At 34.1% G+C, this 15,178-nt stretch overlaps 1 protein-coding gene and 1 long non-coding RNA gene across 3 annotated transcripts; both read right to left on the bottom strand.

Moving 5' to 3' along the window:
• Window positions 1-6,891: 6,891 nt before the first annotated feature.
• On the bottom strand, window positions 6,892-8,702 carry LOC111416228 (uncharacterized). The gene is made up of 2 exons (XM_023048196.2): window positions 8,069-8,702; window positions 6,892-8,010 (listed from the first exon to the last, which is right to left on the bottom strand). Exons 1-2 carry the CDS (start codon window positions 8,238-8,240, stop codon window positions 7,385-7,387), a joined length of 798 nt encoding a protein of 265 aa, XP_022903964.2. The 5' UTR covers window positions 8,241-8,702; the 3' UTR covers window positions 6,892-7,384.
• A 4,271-nt stretch (window positions 8,703-12,973) lies between these two features.
• On the bottom strand, window positions 12,974-14,561 carry LOC139430887 (uncharacterized). 2 transcript variants are annotated; one of them, XR_011641252.1, is made up of 6 exons: window positions 14,227-14,561; window positions 14,033-14,176; window positions 13,807-13,903; window positions 13,514-13,752; window positions 13,269-13,462; window positions 12,974-13,191 (listed from the first exon to the last, which is right to left on the bottom strand). It is a non-coding gene; the product is annotated as an uncharacterized lncRNA (long non-coding RNA). The 2 variants fall into 2 exon arrangements; XR_011641251.1 differs by having other exon boundaries at window positions 12,974-13,462.
• Window positions 14,562-15,178: the final 617 nt, after the last annotated feature.

The raw sequence follows: 15,178 nt of genomic DNA, 5'->3' as shown, positions 1-15,178 counted from the left end.
GTTTTGAACAAATGTCTGCTAGAGCAGATGTGTTTAAAAAAAATCGAATAACTCGAGAACGGCCGCACCAAATTGCAAAAAGGAAAGTTATTCATAAACCTTGAAAATAAACAAATCCAAATATGTAAAAATATATAGGAGGTTCCATTAGGGTGTTCCACAAATATACATATACAGGCTGTTTCTGTAAGTTGTGGCATAATTTTAATCACAAATACTAGAGTCAAAATGATGACGATTTGTGTAAAAATTTTTGGTCTAAACCCATAAATAGCTAAGATATGGGCCTTCAAAGTAAAGAAATTTTTAAACATTTTCGATTTTGTTTGTGTTAGAAAGATAAAATTTGGCCAACAAAAGTTATCATGAGAAATCGTTTAAGATTACTTTTGAAAATGTGTAACCACGAGATCAATGCTATATTTAATGTTCACAAAGGTTATTTCCTTTACTGATTCTAAAAGTCCATTTCATTTTAAAATTATTTTCTCTATTTGATTAGACGCATCGTTTTAGAGTTATTCATAAAAAGATGTATAATAAAATCGTTACGTATTTTTTACTTTAGCCTTTATTGATTAGCTATTATCTAGAAGGTGAAATTGCACAAAATTTATTCCGCTCATTAAAACACAGCTTTGATTAAAGTCTTGTTAAAAAATAATTACTAAAAAATGTTTTAAAAAAACACTAAATGATTAGTACCAAAAACTTTTAATGTCGTACAAAATTAGCACATAAATTGTACAAAATGATGGCACTATCAAAATGTTGATATCTTCAAAGGGTGTAGCTGTGCAGACCTTTAATACGGCCGTGAAAGCCTTCGTACTTAAATTACTAAATGGTTTGAATATTTTAGGTTCTTTACAAGACATTTTAACAAAATTAACCTCTGAAAGTGATTATTCAGGAACATTAATTCAAATTAAAAAAAAGTGCTTGAAGACAATTTTGATTAAAATTTCTTCCTTGCAATTGATTTACTTTTTTTAGTTTCTAATTAGATTATGAAATTATAAACACAAATAATCGTTAAAAAGAAATCAATGGATTAACGCTGCGCTGTTAAATTAGCAGAGGTTATCTTTTAATTTCAATGTTTGTGCAGTGTAAACTAAAATGTGATTACTTAGTCTCTAATTAGTTTGCTGATAATATTATTTTCAATAAAATTAAAAATGAAAATAATTTCCATTACGTTTAGCGTTGGGACCTAAGAACGCTGTATCAAAGTGGAGACTGTTTCATTGAACCACCGAGGATGTTTCTACTGATTTCCAGAAGAGAAGTATTGATGATAACTGAAACTAAATTTTAAAATATATGATTTTATTTTAAGACAATAAAACGGGCAATAGCCCGTTTTCATTCTATTCTAGGATTCTTACTCTATTTACCGCCATTGGAAAGCTTTTTGATATAGCTCCCCTGGCGCTATCTTTTATTCTAGTTATTCTTTCATCCAGCTTGGTTATTTTTTCCAGTATGTGGTGTTGAGTTTGTTCTATATTTGTACCGTTTTGATTGTCTTTTTGTTCTTCTTTACTTATTCCAGTTAGTGCCTGCTTATAGGTCCTTTTTCGTATTTCTGATTAAATTAATTTTTCATCCGTTCTTCTCTGTTCCCTTTGTAGTTGTTTTGGTGGATTCATATTGGTATTAGTTATATTTTGATTATTATTCTTTAATTTTGGTATCTCTTTTGTAAGGATGCATCCTCTGTAGTTTGGCGGATATTCTCCTCCACAATATACGCATTTTGGTTTTGCGTTAACGCATCTAGGTTCTCTACTACAGTAGCTTATGTCCATATAATTGACATTTTCTACATTGTAGTACCAATTTTGTCCTTTTCAGTGGTGCTGTTACCACCTTAAAATTAAGTATATCAGTAATTTCGTGTATTTTGCTGATATTTTCTTCATTGCTGAATACTAACATAAACATGTTCAGTGGTTGTTTAGTTTTATACTTAAATTTGGGAATCACATCCTATATGTTGTAGCCTTTGTATGTGAGGTTCTTCATGATGGCTTGCTTGCTGGTAGTATGATGAAGGTTTTTGACCATAATTCTGATTGGCCGGTTTTGCTTGTTTTCATATTATGTGTTCCACAAGTAGTTATTGTCGCTTAAATTTCTGGTAATTTCCCTAAAATCTTTGTCGTTTTCTACGTTAATTTTTTACTGTGGTATCACTTAGTACCTTTATTTTAAATTTATTAGTATTTCTTTCAGCTAGTTTGTGTAGTTCAGGAAATTTGGTTATTTTGTCCACTATTATTGGCGGTGGTAGCTATGATTTTTTGGTCTTTTCAATCATTTTTAGTAGTATAATTGATTCTTTTTGTGGAGTGGACAGTGATGTATCCTTGAAGTAACCGAAGTGCCTCATTTTTGGCACTATAGCAGCGTGATTTTTTTTACATATTTTTGGTAGTATTTACATTTTTTTTTAAATATGGTGTTTTTGAGTTGTAGCATGTGTTCATTTGAATACATTGTGACTGAGAGGTGTATGAGTAAGGTACAATTGAATAGAGAATGACTGAGCAGTATATTAGGTAAATAAGTTCATTACATAAATTTTTTTAAGTAATAACTTGAAATAAACACTTAAATTATTAAAATAAATTTATTTTATTTTTGATGGTAACTTTTTAAAGTTTGTTTCTTTATGTAAACACAATCAGGTGGGCGATGGCTCAGCGGTTAAACTCTTGAGTTGACACGCAGACGTTCCGGGTTCGAGCCCCGGTTTAAATATTATCACCAAGCCGCCCACCACCCGTCCTTCGGAGGGGACGTTAAGCCGTCGGTCCCGGCAACCAGTCGTTCATCTCTGGTTGTCGTAATCACCCATGTGTGTAAGGGGTTTGAACACTTGGCTGAAAGCGCGTTAGCGCTCTTGAAGCTACACCTCGTGGGAGCGTACCGTACCAAGTGTTGATGAGCAGCAGGTTTGCTCTCCACCTGGGTTCACGGGGGTCAGCGAGTGAGTGGCATCGTTGAGCGGCACCTGACAGGGGCGAACCCGCACTGGGCCTATGCACTGCACGCCCGGTGAGGTCGGGGGGTCGGTCAGGAAGCGGGATCAGCCAAAATCTAGATACGCTCGTATCATCTTAGACCTCTTAGGAGGATGTACTTACTAGGGCCCCTAGGCCTTCTAGACCATACATACTATATGTAAACACAAGTGTACATTACACTTGATACACACCACTCTGATTTACCCCTTACACCATGGATTTTTTTTTGCATTTAGATGCAAATTTCTTTTGGACAACATTTGGAAAATGTCCAAGTTGGTCAAAACGAACTTCTAAAATTAGTCGTACTTCGGCATATCGTCTTGAAATTGACGGACTTGGTGTAGCACGATCTCCTGAGATTGAGAATGCAGCAGAAGATGGACGTCCCTTTCTCTTCGTCCGCAATTTATTGGCTTTTATAAGACCTTCTGCAACATACGCTCTAAAACCAAGAAGACCCAGAACATCGTTTGTTGGCAGACCTAAACCATTGGCTTGCTTTTTGCATTCCAGCCAAGCATTTGTACAGGCAATATCAATGGCATGGGTGAGCATACGCATGGTCCATTTTCGTGATCTTATAAATGTGTGATACAGTATGATCAGAAAATCTAATTTATCTACACCTCCCATGCACCATCCCAACTTCTTTATATTCTTTATCTGATTTATCCCATCACTTCCATGAATCTGGTTCCTACACCTCTATAATACGAAGTCTAATACGATACCTTGTTATCATTATGCCATGTTTTCTAGGGATTTCTTCAAAAGAGCCACGCCCCCTGCTTTTCATACTCTTATCGAATGAAAACGGTTGTTTCTGAAATTAATATAAACGAATATTGACTTCCCTAATACGTTTTGCCAATATCGCACCAGATATACCAAAAATTTCTGTATGCTCAGGAATTAATTCTATCGTTGAACCTTGGTAAATTATAAAATCAAAGAATACTCCACTTTGTCCACACAAAGCTCCCTTTGAAGGGAATCATTTATTCATCGATACAAAGATCGGTTTTTAATGGTAGGGAAAGGCATCTATTTCTAATTGCCTGGTATAATGGCCGTATCTTCCATAATCTGTCATTGTTATCCGGTTTTTCTTGGACATTCACAAAATGACAATGGTTTCGTAATTTAAAATAACGGTTTAGTGTCATAGAGCTTGAAATTATAGGTACGCTCAATTTTGGTTGCCAGTAACATCGCATTCTTGGGTAGTGACAATACTGCCGTTAAGGTCACTCGATTAGAAAGACCGTCTTTCAAAAAATCGATAATCTAAATTAAATTAGACGGATTAGTAACGTTTTCACGTTCGAAAATTGTTTAATTTTTGCAACAATTAATGTAAAAGTTTAAAATTCCCCACCCCCGACTCCAGATGACGTTTTTTCTTCCCTCTTCTTCTAGCGCATAAGATTCGTAGCATTGTCTCTCTCACCTTGCTCACTGGCAAAACCCTTTATTCTCCGACCGCCGTTATCACGCCAAGAGGTTAGAGTTTAGACGATCTGCCTCGGACTTTAAAAAAAATTTTATGAAACATCGTTGTTATCATTTTTTAACCCCAGCTTGGTAGATATTAAAAAAATGGTATCTCAAAAACTAAATGAGACATTGCCATGATATAAAAAGCAATTGCAAATTCATTCTTTGTTGGGTACGAGGTTCTTTTGTCGCTTGAAGGCTGCGCCGAGCCGATTGCTCCAAACGTTTTTCATCCCGAGAGTTGGTATAAATTTTAGTCTGCTCACCAATTTCAATTCCGATTGTTCTCGTAACTTTTAAAATAGCAAAACATCCTTCAATAAAAATGCTGGCTGCTATATAAACGGATATTTCAACTGTTATTAAGCCACAATGTAGATGTTTGAGGGCTAAACAGTAAAATTGAAGCTTTCATTATTATTTTGAGTTTCACCACCCAAACTGCTTTCTAACAATTCTTTTGATGACAAGTCTTCATATATTGGCTTTATAGTGGTTGCAACATCTGGATAAAGTGTCGGATCGTGGTCGAATTCATCCAGTTTTCTCTTGGAACCGACTTTACGCCATTTACACCAACTCTCTGGTCCGACTGGGCAGTACGTATGAAGTTTGACGTTTGAAGATAAATTATGGTAGTAGCTTACCTATACAGCATTATATATAGCTTCAATAGAATTTGGATGTCTCCTTATAGCTAACCCATAGTAAATCTATTTGTCAACTTATTCTTTCCACCAAGTTTTTTATGTTTTTTCACGTTTCTCAGTCGTGCGCCCATGCGCTTTTCAACGTGACCTATGTTGAATTGCCGTTTTCAATATTTTGGATCCTATGCATATATTTTCTAAAGCAGTATAATGCAGTATAATGTCGAACTAAACCCTTGCGATAAATCCATGAGACCACAGAATAAATTTAAGCCCTCTCTGGCAACTCCTAATAATCCCATGACTAACACAAACCTTCTATTTACTTCTTACGATTTGTTTTCAATCATAGGAGAAGAAAGTATATATTGAACACCACATTGACATTCCATCATTCAGAAAAATATGATATATTGCTGTGGTAAATATGTACCAAAACATGAAAAAAAAGGAATATTCAATGCAGATTTTGTTCAAATATATGAGATGTACTTCAACCAAAATGTTATAGTGCGTTACAATCGTGTAATGGAAAAATAGAAGACGTGAATCTATGCTATTCGGGTTCCCAATGATTTGGACTAATCCTGGCGACGGTCACAATCCATTGAATTGCTACGCATGTATGAATAAAGGAGCCGCATTGAGAAAAACGGTAAGAAAATCGTATAATTACATTGGTGTTGCAAGTGGCCAAAGACCTCATTAGGGCTATATTCCTATGCTAAAATGTTGCAGCTCAGATGTTCTAACTTCTATGCTGGCTAAGATTTTTATACCAACATATAATTCAAGTGATGATCCTCCATATAATCCCGAACCATCTGTATCCAATCAGCTCATTATAATAAATCAAAATCAGCTTGATTCAATTGTTGCCAAGTTGGAACTGACACAGCTTAAATCAGAATAGCTGGCTCGTTTTTGAAATTAAACAATCTTTTGGCACCCGGTACAAAAGATACACAGCTTATCGAAGTCGTCAGGCAACACTCCAAAGTTTATTCGTTGTGATTGATGAAAAAACTTCTGCAAATTGCTCGGATGTAGGAAAATTGATGGAGCATCGTTCTAGCAACTACGATGATTCAGTCGCAAGGATTTTAATATCGTTCTCGAAAATTGGCGTCCACATGTCCTTGAAAATTCATTATTTACATTATCATCTGGACCACTTCAGCAGTCAATTGGCAACGAAGAATTTTCAGAAGGTGCAGTAGGGCCAGCAACTTTCTTCTTTTTAAACTTTGTTTTTCCTTAATTTTTGTTAATAATTTCCATAAAATCAATACTTTTTTTATAGTTACAATTCGTAGAACTCGAACAAAGACGAGTTTATATTTCAAAGAGGATTTGTTTTTTTTTAAATAAGTTGACAATTTTTTGAAGATTTCATTCGATCAAATTAGTCCAACTTAATTTTGTACATGGATATATTAATAAAAATTATTTATTTAATCCTTAGCTACAATTTTGCTGAAGAATGAAATGAGAAATCATCAATGGTTCTGGAGTTATAACTGAAAAACTAAACAAACAAACATCAAGATAAGGAAAAAATATAAAAGGTCATAAAAAAAGGTTGGGCTGAGAACGCCAAACTCTTTGGAGGTTTTACTATACTTTCACCCTGACTTGGAATTTTTCTACCCCCCAGAATGGCTGTTGTACAATTATAATTAAAAGAATGAAATTAAACGCTTAAAGATTAATACAACGCTTTTATTCGAATTTTTGTTACATATAATTCACTGAAAAGCAGGTACTCCAAAAAGAAAGACAAATCTTATACAGGAAATCCTGCTTTCACAAACAGTTTACAAAAATATTAATTATGAATCATATAAAATATTTAAATTTGAATTTTCAGGAATTGAGAGGAGTCACTCGAAATACTTTGCATTTTATCTTATTTATTATCATTATTTATTTATTGATTGTTTTACCAGATATATTTTAAAACTAGTCCATTAATATTAAAAAATTAGTTTACACAAATTTCAATACCCAATTTTTAATCAAATTGACTTTTTGATTAATTTGTGGTATTATATTACAGAAAAATTAAACTATAAGCTTGAAGGAAATAGTGATAACCAAATTCCTTAAAGTTCGATAAAAAATTCTATGAAATTCCAAGAAGTTCTTAATAATCCCAATATAAAATATCAAAAATAAATCTTTAATCTTCTTAATACTTCACTTTTTACTTTCTTTCTTCTTCTCTTTCCTATTATAAAACCAAGATAACTTCCTGTCGTTCGTAACAACGTTAAAACCACTATTTCTATCAAAACTACAATGTGTAACATGTTGAAAATTATACGGTTTTCCAATATTTCCAATTTTAACTCTTTCCAATTCATTCTCATCGAACATTTCATTTCCAATACTATTTTCATAAACGCCCTCATCTTTCGTATTATCTCCTACAATTTTGTTACATAATTCATGATCTTTTTCTATATCAATTTCTAAATTATTTTCATCAACTTCTTCAGAACGCATCGAATTCACTACATAATCAAAGATAACTTCTTTTACGTCTCTGTCTCCTTGCAAACATAAATTGTCGCCAATTTTTCGAAAGACTTCGGCCATTTCTCGATCGTTTGTGCTAATTTCTAAACTTCCATCATCTTTCCAACTTATATGTGTCATATGACGAAATGAAGAAGATTTTACACGACTTTCTTTGATTTTACCATCAGTAACATCGTCACCATCATAAAACCATTTCGTTTGTCGTTTTTCAACTTCGTTGTTAATTACTTTCGATTCAGAATCAAGATTTTCATTTAAAGACATATTTATTTCTTTACGCACTAAAAAATTAAATAAAAAATGTTGGTCTTACAATTAATATTTTAGTTTAATACTTACTCAGCTTACAAAAACAGGTTAATTCATGAGAATCTAACGTGTTAATGTTTAAGTATTTTTCAGATAAAAATAAGATAAGATAAAGGCTTAGTAAACTTATTGTAATTAATAATAAAATGATGATTAAGATCGGGGCTTTGTTTGTAAACTTAAACGATGATGATGAAATCATCTACGTTAATAATTCATTTTGTGCGCCGTTTCATTCAAGTTAATGTGGCGTGTGTTCAGATAATCGTGTCTCTGAACGTATTATAGAGTAACCTGCAGAGTTGGATTTAAAAATTCATAAATCTGATATTTAAAGGTTTGAAGAAATGATGTTCAAAATGTTGAATCTTAAATAAAGTTGCTTTAAAATGTCCTTCATTTCATGATGATATATCAATTCGTTCTTGAGATACGATTTTTCTAACTTTATACTTTATATTTATAACAATCAAACATGCAGAGTTGGATTTAAACAATCATAATAACGATGATTATTGAAAATAAGAAATTATTTGTGTGATTAAATCTCCATTAACATTGCTTCAAATTGCTTTTCATTTCATAACGAGATCTCATTTAGTTTTTGAGATACGTAAAGATTAATTGCCCTATCATTTATGTTTAAGATTATGCAAGGTTGCGTTCAAAAAATCATAAATCTGAAATTTGTAGATTTGAAGAAGTGACTTACTTGAAATTGCTTTTTATTTCATGATGATTTCCTAGTTCGTTGTTGAGATACGATTTTTTTTTAATTTCGTACTTTTAATCTACAATAATCAAATGGGTTTTAATAGTAAAAACAACTATGTTTATGGAAATTAAGAAATTATGTCTAAACTTTCATTTTTCAATCTATATTAAATTTGTTTTGGTGGATGGAAACTAATTAATAAATCCATAGAGTTGACTATCAACTCATCCTAATAATGTAGACTGGTTTTCTTTTCTCTTAATATGTTATCCTTACAACGCTCGGAAGTGTACATACTCAGTATGAAGTCTGGTGGAATTTAGAAGGGTTTCTTATCTCATCTTTTACCTTTTTTTCTGGTAGCCAAATAGTTATTAAAATTAAACGACGAGAGCACTTTATTACGCCACATGAACTGGTAAGGGAAATTCACACCAACTTGAATCCTAAAAACGTTCCTAGAGATGATATAATCACAGGCAAAATATTCAAACAACTCGTACTTTTTTATTTGTACCAGTTCAAACCTCCTAAGATAAGCATTAAATGGTGTCTTCACCCATTCAGCCTTCCTTAACACGTTAAGTACGATGCGAGGCACCAGTGCCTCGAATGAAGTTCAAGCCATAAGAGCTGTCGTCCTTAACGTGTTAATAAATCTATACACCTCCCTACTTAACCGACTACATCCATCTCTTCTTCCAAACCTCCTTAACATCTTCCACTACAACTGAGCTGACGAACTTATTCACACTTCTCATCCTTACTTCCCTTGCCTTTCCACCCTTATTCCACTATTCTGTTCATTTTCTTTGTACTCTCAAATATTGTCACAACCTCATTCACCTCCACACTTTTTCTCTTATCCATTCTCAAATCCTACGCTCCCTAGAATTTCACTCGTTACTATATTCCATACATTTCCTTTCTCATTCACCACATTCATGCTTCGACCACCTTCTTTGGGCATATTTCGCCAAGACGAATCCAGGCAGAATCTCCGACACAATTTGCATCGCGTCCGTTGAATTCAAACTGAAACTCGCCCCGGTTCCTCGATTACTCTTTCTACTAACGCTCTCCTCACACCCCACTCCTTTTCCGCAACTATCGCAAGCCTTCCCAGCATACTTGCAACCTTACCCCTCATATATGTTACCCCGAAGTACCTAACCTTCAGCAAACTCCTCGCACGACTCCCACCTTCGCTCGATCTTCTTAACTGACACATCCGAAACCAAAACGATCTGATTATTGGCATCTGCCTGTACCAGATCGTTCTGTTCATCCATATACCTCCCAACCTTAACAAAACTTACCGTTTGATATAGTTGATCTTTTGAGTGAGGTTGATTTTGAAATAGTGGAAATTAACTACCAAACGGTACAATTTCTAACAGTATATCGTTCACCCCTTGGTAATTTTCAAATATTTTTAAACAGAATGAATGATGTACTGTCTAATCTAAGCTACAGCAAATTTGTTATAATTACTGGTAATTTTAATGTTCGTTTCGAGCGTGATAGTAAGGAGGCACACTTATTGTGCGGCCTCTACGAATCTTATAGGTTGAGCAGTTGTGTTGATCAGTGCACACGTGAGGGTTCTTGTTTGGATAATGTATTTACTAACATGAATAGTAACCTATTTACGGTTTCAGTCTCTTTTCAATGTAATTTATCGGACGTGACCCCACGTTGTAGAACCCGAGTTTCTTATACAACTCTATAACACTTTTGACCTGGTTGACTTTGGCTTTATTGATGACACTCATTTCAATGCAAACGAAAAATTTTCCTTATTTATAAATCACATTGTTTCTGCCCTCCACTTTTGCTTTAAAGAAAAAATCAGAGTTCTCAATTGCAAGGTGGGCAATGAGAAAAAAGTTTCTTGCTTCACTAATAATGTTAAGCTAGCCAGGGATGTTCTGCTGGTTGACATAAATAGACAGCATCCGGATTTGATATCCACAGTGCAAATAAGATAGTTTAGACGATTCTATCGCAACCTAATCATTAAAGCGAAGAAAGACGCAAATGCTAACCACATAAAAAACTCTAGCAACAAACAACGTGAGAAATTATTCAAGGCAACAATCCTTTAATTTATGACCGCTCCATCAACATGTTGACTGCCACAGAATTGAACACATATTTTGCCGATGTGGCTGAAAATATCATCGCTGAATTCCTCTAATCTTCATCCAAATTCACCTGTTAGTAATAGTAACTATGATGCTTCTAATGTCGAGAGCTTTGGGTTTAACCCAATAACTTTTAATGAATTACACGAAGTGGTTTCCAAATTGAAGAAGTCTTTGTGCAGGGATTAATTAAAACAATTTTAAATATAATCATTTATCCCTTGTGTAAACTAATTAATGAATGCATATCTGCGTCCTTATTCCCCGACTGTCTGAAAATAGCTAAAGTTGTCCCTATACACAAAAAGGCCCACAAAATGAACCTTTTAACTAGAGGCCAATATCTATTTTGCCTATTTTTGGAAAAATCTTTGAAATGCTGCAAAATAAGCAGTTGCTTCAGAATTTTAAATTCGGGGCAATTTGGCTTCAAAAGGAAAAAAATCAACAACGATTACTTAAGATTGTTTTGAAGCCAATAATTATTTACAAGCAGCATTTTACGATCTAACGAAGGCGTTTGACTGCGTGTCTCATGATTTACTTATTAACAAACTAAGCACATTTAATATAAAGGCGGATAGTGTCAAGCTTATAGAGTCGTACTTGACTGATAGACTTCAATATGTCTCCTCAGTGCTGGGTCTACTTCTAATTTTAATTTTCGTCAATGACCTGCCCAAAATCATTCCGAGGTATTCAAGTATAATTCTCTTTGCTGATGACTGATGATACAGTAGCCACGGCTTGCGCGAATGATGTCGTTACATTGCATCATCGTATGATGGATTCACGCGCGATCATCACGAACTGGTTTAAAAAAAAGGACTCCGCATGAACGAAGCCAAAACGCAAACCTTAAATTTTTCCCTTAGACGTCTAGATACTTGCACGACACCTGTTGAATATCTGGGAATCTACCTTGACTCGGGCCTTACATGGGAATCACATGTTTCACATTTATAGATATTTCTTTAGTCATGCCACCTACACCTTATTAGCTTGGGGTCATTCTGCCCATACTGATCGAGTTTTTGGAGCCCAGAGAAGATGCGTCAGAGTGATGGCAAACTTGAGATTCTAGGATTGCTGTAGCACTAAATTTATTAAATTTGGACTGTTAACAATTCCATGCCTTTACTTCTTCCACTGCCATCTCTACATTAAAAATAGCATCACCCAATATAAAACGGTTAGTTCTGGCCATAACTATAGTACAAGGGCGGGTCCAAAATTAGCTTTAAAGTATTTTCGAACGGCGAGGACGAGGGACGGCGTTAATTACCTGGACATAAAATTTTATAATGTCTTGCCAGATCGTGTCGTTGTGTTAGAAACAAATCTGTTTAAACGCAAAATTAGGAATTATTTGTCAGAGAAAGCCTTCTATAGCGTGGCGGAATTTTTGAATAATAACTTTGATGACCTGTAGAACGTGTGCCGCCCCTCGTATTTTGATTTTTGTTTTGTGATTCATACTAACTCCATGCCATTTATTCTCTTTACACCTCAACATACCCTGCACTAACCCATCCAGAGCCTGGATCGTGTCTCTTCCTTTTCTGAACTTATATTGTTTATCATCAAGCACACCCATTCTCTCCACAAAACTCATTACCCTAAACGCAAGCACCCTATTCAACACCTTGCGCACAGTCGATGCGAGGCATCACATCGGTCTCATACAATTTTTCACACCTACGGAAAAACACCTCTGAATTAACCACTCCTTGATCACATCCCGATACTTTGCCTTCTCCCATATCCCCTGTCACACAATCCAACTTCTCCTCATTCACTCTAGCTCTCTCTCCTGATTTCTGTTTGAGTCCTAATGTCCTCATCCCTTAAAAAATATTTTTCATACTGCTTCTTGATGATCAGTCAATGGACAAGTCTTTGTGATTGTAAATTATCATAAGAATTATAAAAATTGATGGTACGTCCTGTTAATGATCAGTTTCAGTGCCATATTGGTGCTAAAAGACGGTTATAATTCAATAAAATATTTAATCTTTATTAGTATGTTGTAAATGTAACTAATCTTTCTATTTATAAAATCTAATTAATAATGGTAATTTTTGATTTCTATGTCTATCTATTTAACTAATGTACAATCTGACTTAATTAATCATCCGGCTCATCTTTGGTCATATGCAGCTAATAGAAAACGTGGCAGTGGCGGTGTACTGGCTTGTATGGTATATAATGGTGAGTCCGCAACTGAGGGTCACCAGATTGTGGAGTTATTCTCTAAATATTTTAGTTCGGTTTTTATTGATAGTAAAAATCTGCAACAAGCACGTCAAAGTATATTAAATAACTTTTGCCACTGGTTCTCAGTTGATGATGTTTTGGATGGTCTTACTTCCGTTGATAGCAACTTGGGACCGGGTTCCGATGGATTACCGGGTATTTTCATTAAAACATGTGCGTCAGAGCTTGCTAAACCACTTTTCATTATTTTCTACCGTTCTCTCTCACAATGAATTTTCCCCTCTGAATAGAAGAATAGAAATATCGTTTCGAACTATCGCCCTATTTCTATTTTATCGATAATATCTAAAGTATTCGAAAAAATTATATATGATAATTTATACCGTGCGATACAACCTTCTCTGATTCAGCAACCTTTCTCCGTGGCCGTTCGGTTGATACTAATCTGGTGTCTTACATCAACTTCATTCAATCATGTATGAACGAAAACTGTCAGACAGATTCCATTTATACGGATTTCTGTAAAGCGTTTGACAAATTGAATCATGCAACACTCCTATCTAAATTAGAAGGGTTTAATTTGTCAAATTGGCTGCTATCGTGGTTGGCTTCTTATATTTTCGATAGATGTCAAGCTGTAAAAATAAATAATTATACTTCTAACTTCGCCTTAGTTACTTCTCGTGTACCTCAAGGAAGTCACTTGGGTCCAGTTTTATTCCTAGCCTACATTAACGATATTTACGAATGTTTTCATCACAGTGAATTTTTGCTTTACGCTGATGACTGCAAAATAGTTACTAAAGTTCAATCAACTTCTGTTTGTGTAAAACTTCAAGATGATCTTAATCGTTCGTAAAATTACTGCACAAACAATTTTTTTTATCTAAATTATGACAAATGCATACATATTACCTTCAGCAGAAAAAGATACACCGTAGGCAGATTACAGACTTGGATCGGAGTACTTGAGAATTACTTCTAGTGTAAAGGATCTGGGTATCGTTTTCGATTCTAAATTGCTTTTCACGAATCATTCGGAAGAATTATTCTCTAAGGCTAATAGGATTTTAGGTTACACCATTAGAATCTCCAGACATTTTACTAACCTACAATGTATAAGGTCCTTATACATGGCCTATGTAAATAGTGTTCTAAATTATGCATCGGTTGTCTGGAATCCTGTATATGCTGTGTATATTGACCGCCTTGAGGGATTGCAGAAAAGATTTGCTCGATATTTGGCTCACAAATTTAACTTACTGTTCCTATGAGCAGAGATGCACCGTCTTTGGTTTGCGAACGGTTGGTTCTTGTATAAATTGATCAATGGTTTGCTTGACTCGCCCGAACTGGCCCGAACTTATGAATCATGTTTCATTCGCTGTGCCCAGCTATTTTACTCGAGATCAGTGTTTATTTAGATTGTCCACTTCTAGCACTAATGCGTACTTTAATTCGCCGTTACTTCGTATTAGGAATACGTATAATCGTTATTGTCCTGATGTGGACATTTTTGTTTTATCTTTTAGTAGTTTTCGGAATGCTATTTGTAAATTGAACGTGTGTCAATAATACTTTTTATTTTGTAATTTATTTTAAATATCATTCCTGTTATCTTTTAGTTGCTTAAATTGTAATTGAGTTCTTTTTTATTTATTTTTTTTAATTATGTTTTTATATTTTAGAGGATACTGTTGTGGGGATTATCTGTATGTATCCCAAATAGTGAAATAAATAAATATGGTTATAAGATCTGCGGATGTATTTCGATAGTAAAATGGTTGTGTTGTGCTAATTTATGTATATTTCATGTATTTTGGAATTAAATTTTCTGATAAACAAATTTTAATAAATATATTGAAGAATAATCGAAATTATAATTTTAAACTGTTCCATGATCAGAACAAAGTACAAAAGTCTTTAAAATTGATTTTAATTCATAATGGTTTATTTCAATGGTATTTTAATATTACAATATTTTAATGGTTCAATTTTGCATATTCTCACTAATAATTTGATGAATAATCCAATTCTAAAGTACTATTCCAAATATATTCC

The sequence above is a fragment of the Onthophagus taurus genome, chromosome 7, assembly GCF_036711975.1.
Source record: "Onthophagus taurus isolate NC chromosome 7, IU_Otau_3.0, whole genome shotgun sequence".
NCBI lineage: Eukaryota > Metazoa > Arthropoda > Insecta > Coleoptera > Scarabaeidae > Onthophagus > Onthophagus taurus.
The sequence above is the reverse complement of the archived record's forward strand: the minus strand, read 5'-3'. Positions and strand labels throughout refer to the sequence as shown.